The sequence below is a fragment of the Otolemur garnettii genome, unplaced genomic scaffold, assembly GCF_000181295.1.
Source record: "Otolemur garnettii isolate 467f Iridium unplaced genomic scaffold, OtoGar3 scaffold00187, whole genome shotgun sequence".
In the NCBI taxonomy this organism is placed as follows: Eukaryota; Metazoa; Chordata; class Mammalia; order Primates; family Galagidae; genus Otolemur; species Otolemur garnettii.
Genome location: NW_003852582.1, coordinates 1,031,357 through 1,037,567, shown reverse-complemented (window position 1 = coordinate 1,037,567; position 6,211 = coordinate 1,031,357). Strand labels below are relative to the sequence as shown.

The following is a 6,211-nucleotide window of genomic DNA, read 5'->3' as shown; positions in this document are numbered from 1 at the left end:
AACCTCTTGTCCTGAGGAATACTTGAATCTATTGGTTGGGAGTCTGTTACTTGCCACTGAGAACCTCTCCATCAGCACAACCCAGCTCTATTCTTATTCTGCCCATCACAGCCCCGTCCCCAAGACTTCCTTCCTATAAACCTTTGTGTTGATTCACAAAACAATGAGTTGACAGACATAAAGGGGAAAATGGGACCCCATCACCCTGGAGAAGGGATATCCTGACACACAGCTGACAAATTATTCTGGATCCTCTTATTGTTGCCACCACCCAAAGATTGAGCAGGAAGAACATTTCTCTCATAAAAATCTGAGTGCTGGCTCGGTGCCCGTAGTTTGGTGAGTAGGGTGCCCCATAGCTCAGTGAGTAGGGTGCCAGCCACATGCACTGAGGCTAGTGGGTTCAAGCCCATCCCGGGCCTGCTAAACAACAATGAAAACTGCAACCAAACAACAGCTGGGTGTTGTGGCGGGCACCTGTAGTCCCAGCTACTTGAAAGGCTGAGGCAAGAGAATTGCCTAAGCCCAAGAGCTGGAGGTTGCTGTGAGCTGTGAAGCCACAGCACTCTACCAAGGGTGACATAATGAGACTCTGTCTCCGAAAAAAAAAAATCTGAGTGCTTAGAAGTGGTCTTGGAAGTTAGCTCAATAAAATTATTGAGTACCTATTGTGTGTATTGGATACAAGAAAGAGTAAGCATCAGTCGTTACCTTTGAAAAGCTAACTTGCTAGCACACAGTCAACTATTATACGCAAAACGTGAAGGGCAGGAGAGTGTGGTGTGAGGACCCAGTCTGTGAACTGTTACCACTCGCAATGCCATTAGGAGCTGTGCCACCATGTAAATCAACTCATCACCAGCTACATTGTTTAGTTCAGCTGATTTGCCTGCTCCTCCCCCTGTTCTGCCTAGCTCTGCCCCTAGCCTGCCTACCTACCTTTCACTAGCCTCCCTGCCTGGGATTTGAACCTGGGTTGATAGGTTCATAGCACATTAAGGTATCCACTATGCTATGCTGGCTGCTGTAACAAGATTTCTTGATGAAGAAAGCAGCTGAATTGATTTATATTTGGGCACAGGTTTATAATCCTGTTGTGAAACAGCACTTTGAGCAGTGCTGTTACACATAGGCTACAGTTCAAAGAGTATTAAAAAGAATTAATGTCTTCATGGAGTGAAGAGATATGACAACGTATCCTGACAAAAGGCCAGAGTTGAACAGAAAGGAATTGGCAGGAGGAAGAGTGGCAGGCACACTGGTGGAACGATTAGAAGTTCCATTCTGGATGGCCACAGAGCATATACAGGGACATAGTAGAAGCGAGCCTGGGGGACGAACTGAAGCAGCTAGGGAGAGGCGGGGAACAGCAGACCGAGAAGTCTGATCCTCTTTTGGTCTAAAGTAGAAAGCCATTAAAGTTCTTTGACCAGGTCAGAATATGTTGTAGGACAATTGATCAGATATCAGAAATGAAAGCTGGTCTGTAAAGAGGAGAAAGAGAAAGAGGTCATGACAGTCCCGGACCAGAGAAGGACTGATTGGAGGCAGGGTTAGGTGAGAGGTGGGAGTCAAAGATGACTGTGCCAGGTTCCAAAGCCAGGTCACCAGATAGTGTTTACGTGGGAGGTCTGGTGGAGGAGGTGCTTTAGTGAGGACTTTGCTGTCGAGGCTCCGGTGTGTCTCCATCAGGAACATACGCCCGGCAGGAGTTTGGGGGCAGGAGTGAGGAGGGTAGAATGGGGATCTGGGACTTGAGCTCACACAGCTGAGAGCTGATACCAGAATACTCGATGAGAAATGCTCAAGCTACCACCACCCAGGTGGGAGTAGAGGAAGAAGAAGTCAATTCTGGGCTAATCACCTTAATTTTAATGGTGGATGAAAGAGAATAAAGCCAAAGAAAACAGAGGCTGAGGCTGTCTGTGGGGAAGAACCTGCAGGACACAGTAACACAGACTCCCATGGAGAAGGCTCTTCCAGGAGAGCACAGAGGGCCTGACGGAGATAAGTCTCGTGCAACTAGGAGTTGAGGTTCTAAGGATGGTTTTAGGGACAAGGTGAAGGCATAAAACTAATTTCAGGATTAAGAATAGAGGATTTGGTTTGGTGAGAGAATGGGGAAGCCGACTCTGATGTTAGGTCTGAGGAGTATGGTGGGAAAATTAAGAGGGGCGGGACAGGGCCAATGGCAGGCTTTTCTTGGAACAGGGAGAGGTATAAGCAAAAGGGAAAGAGATAGCAGAGTGGGAAAGATGAGAAAGTGAAGGGAGGGGAGGCTAACTAATAGTGCGGGGCCCGGTGGGTAGGAACACTGTGCAGGAAACAAGATCTGTGGCCTGGGAGATGGGAGCAAAGAAGGAAAGGCCAGCTGAGGATGAGAGCTCAGAGCACTCTCCTGATAGTCTCAGCAAAGTCATCCATCAGCTGCAGTTGAGGGGAGCCAGGCTGAGTTGATGTAATTTTCCACACTGGCTCACAGAATTGCCCAAAGTCAAACAGTTGGAAAACATTAGCACCAGGACCAGAACCCACATCTTCCACCTGCCAAGCTCAGTGATCTTCTGCCACATCAGAAAGTGTAAACTCTGTTATTCTATTAATGATATGAGATGTTAGGTACTAACCTGAGGTACTCTTAAATGAGTGATTCTGACTATTTAGGCAAGTAGTGCAAAGTAGTTTACTTTAAAAGTAGTCCAATGACAATTTGAGGCCACTGGAGAAATATTGAGAATTTTCCAACTCTCAAAAAATAATTATTTTTTAAAATTATAAATGAAAACTGCCTCTTTTTCTGGGTGAAAAGATACAAAAAACTCTCTAATGATGTGTCTTTCTCTAAATCCTTGACTATAACTTTTAATGAAGTTCTCCCATAATCAATTTGGGGAAAAATAAGGCAAAGTTCCTTTTTTTTTTTTTTTTTTTTTGGAGTTTTTGGCTGGGGCCGGGTTTGAACCTACCACCTCTGGTATATGGGGCTGGTGCCCTACTCCTTTGAGCCACAGGGGCCACCCCATAAGGTTCCTTCTTTTTAGACCTTCCCTTTGCCATGCTCCACTCCTTCCTATAGCTGTGTCCTCCTTGCAGTGACATGTGTGACAGTTCTGGAAACCGTTTCTTAGAGAAGGCAGATTATGAAGTTTTCCCTGAAGAACAGGCTGGGGCCCCGGTGAGCGGAGGCCTTGAGTCTCCAGCCCTTGGTGTCATGGCCTGCTCTGGCCTGGCTTAAAGTGACTTGAGCCTACATTTAGCCAGGGTAACAGGCCCTACAGACTTTGAGAAGCTCAGATGTCCAATGACAAGGAAGCTCTGCTCTGCTCTCTTTAAATTATATTTAACTAAAAACTGTAGGTAAACAAGAAATGGGACTGCCTTTTTGCTTTAGCTTAAATGTTGGATTTCTCAAATTAATTCTTTTAGGGACAAGAATTTTGCTGTCTTCAGCCTGCCCTAGCTGTACTCAAACTCCTGGGCTCAGGGGATTCTCCTAACTCAGCTTTCTGAGTATCTGGGACTATGTGTATACAGCCCAGGCCTAGCCGCAGGGTTTATCGACTTTGGGATTATTGACATTTAGGACTGGACATCTGTTTGTTTTGGGGAGACTGTGCCGTGGATTGCTGGATGTCTGGCAGCATCATGGGCTTCTACCCACTAGATACCAGTAGCACAACTCTTCCCCTGAAGTTATGACAATGAGGAATGTTTCCAGATGTTTTTGAAGGGGGAAAATTACCCTCAGTTAAGACCCACTGCTTTTACCTAATGTGTCCACAAACAGGTTATAGAAGAGAACCAAAAAACCCCCACAGAATTGTGTTCAGGTTGTTCTGTAGAATAAAGGCTTTTTGCCCAAGGGGGATGACCTCTGACGTGGGAGAATCTGCTAGAAAATGCTTTTGGGCTCCACTCTTTCCAACTTATCAAAATACCAAAGTGGTATAAATATTTTAGTTTCATTCCCACTGGAACAGAGAACCTGAGTTTATAACAGGGAACTCTGTGGATAAGACTCACCCATTTTTCTCAGTGATGGCAGAAGAGTTGCTTGAAGTCTCCTCATGGCCATCATTGGATTCTGCTTGTGAATGGCTCGTAGGATCTGCAGAGCCCTTCAGAACTGAGAGAAAAGAAAGGAACGCTCAAGTTCAGAAATAGGCAGGGCTAGGTTGGGTGCCCATCTACACTCTCTGCAGTTCCTCTCTCCTTGCCCTCATGCATCTCTCTGACTTTCTACAGGATTTTTCTAAGATAAGTCATTGAATCTCAGCCAGCAAATTGGATAAAACAACTCATACTTTGTAGTTTTCACTCATAAGAAAATAAGTACCTCTCTCTGGCAATAGATATAAATAGTGGACAGAGATTCAAGGCCCCAAGTTAGGCAGGTCCTAGCAGAAGCAGCATGGAGTAGCTGAGATGGCACCATGCCAGAGTTAGCAGACCAGCTTCCAGTCCTGGCTGGGCTGCCTGCTGAGGTAGCTAGGAGGTCAGGGAGCAAAATATGATGGGGGCAGGATTAAGTGTAGATACCAAATCACCCCAGAAGTAGCCTATTTCTACATTTTGGTTGAGAACAGTAAACTGATGAGTTTCTCAAAAGGCAGTAAATAGTATACAGTTCCTACTTCTTGTGTCCATGTCAGCCACTGTTTAACAATTGTGGCCTCTTTTCCACTGAACCTTAACTTCATACCAACTGGTTCTCATCACTACTTGGGAACTTGTTAGAAATGAAAATTCTTGGGCCCCACCCCAGACCTAGTGAATCAGAAAATTTGGTGGTAGGGCCTGACAATCTACATTTTTAATAAGCTCTCCAGGTGATCCTGATTTTTTTTTTTTTTTTTGAGACAGAGTCTCACCATGTTGTCCTCGGTAGAGTGCCGTGGCATCACAGCCCACAGCAACCTCAAACTTTGGGTTTTAAGTCATTCTCTTACCTCAGCCTCCCAAGTAGCTAGGACCACAGGTGCCTGCCACAATATTTTACTACTTTTTTGTTGCAGTTGTCATTGTTGTTTAACAGGCCCAGGCCAGGTTTGAACCCACCAGCCCTGGTATATGTGGCCGGTGCCCTAACCACTGACTTACAGGTACTGAACAGTGACCCTGATTTTTGTTGAAATTTGAGAGACACTGCTTCCAGATCAGTGATTCTTAATCCTGGATATACATTAAAAATACCTGGGAAGATTTTAAACATGCCTGGGCCCAGCCCATAAAGATTCTAAAAGTGCTCTGTGGTGGAGATTGACATCAATTATCACAAGCTCCCCAGATGGATTGTAATGTGTGGTGAGGGCTGAGGACCAGAGTTCTAAGTAGTGACTAGCAACTGCATTGGAAAGAGACTTTGCACCTATTTGCCACCCTTATTTTAGATAATCTAGAAATACCCAAATTGAAATATAACCAACAAAGATGATTTATGAACGTGGCAATTGTGACATATTGTGGAAGGTGCATAAATATAAGTGGTTGATGTTACAATGATAGAACATATAACAGAGATGGAGTGTAGAAAAAAAGAAATTCAGAAATCAATTATTCTTGTGTTGTCTGTTCTGGAAAGAGTATGCTCTGATTTTAAATCATTAGTTTGGTTCCTTAGACATAAATATCTCTTATGTAGAGGAAATGTAATTCTTTGAGCTACGGTGGTGGATAAAACCATCTGTTTTTGTTATTGCTATAAACACCAAAAGAATAAAGAAAAAAATTAAATGCAACATTATTACATTTTTATTATTACACGGAGAACATTATGACCACATAGTGAAACAACAATAGTGAAAGAAGAAAAAAAAATAATAACCACAGCTTTTTATAATTTCGTTAACTGGTTTTCCTCTCTTCCTCCTCCTCCTGCCTTCTCTCGATTGATAAAACTTCTCCAGTTAGAGCACCAGGCGAATTTTTCCCCCTCTTGGAGATTCTAAAACACTGTTTGGTCCAAGCTCACTTGTAACTCTGTGATAAGGAACATGAAAGAATTGACATAGAAAGAAAAAAAGAGGAGCCTTCATCAGGGACACAAATGTCTTTCTGTTTCCCTGTTAAGAAGGAAAATCACCACAAATAATTTTTAATCATGTTCTCTGGCCAAATTCAGCAGCACCAAAAGCTACCACTGATCAGAGCCCCAGGGGTGTTGCCCACGAGGAAAACTGAGATTGCAAGCTTTTGTCTCCACCTATTTTAA

General features: G+C 44.0%; 1 protein-coding gene across 1 annotated transcript in view; it reads right to left on the bottom strand.

The window, feature by feature from the left end:
• The window catches only part of MYO3B (myosin IIIB), a 429,342-nt gene that overhangs the window by 102,325 nt on the left and 320,806 nt on the right, over positions 1 to 6,211 (bottom strand). Inside the window, exon 28 of the mRNA XM_012812078.1 lies at positions 4,024 to 4,126. Within this exon, the coding sequence (XP_012667532.1) occupies positions 4,024 to 4,126 (103 nt within the window). The remainder of the gene's footprint in view (positions 1 to 4,023; positions 4,127 to 6,211) is intronic.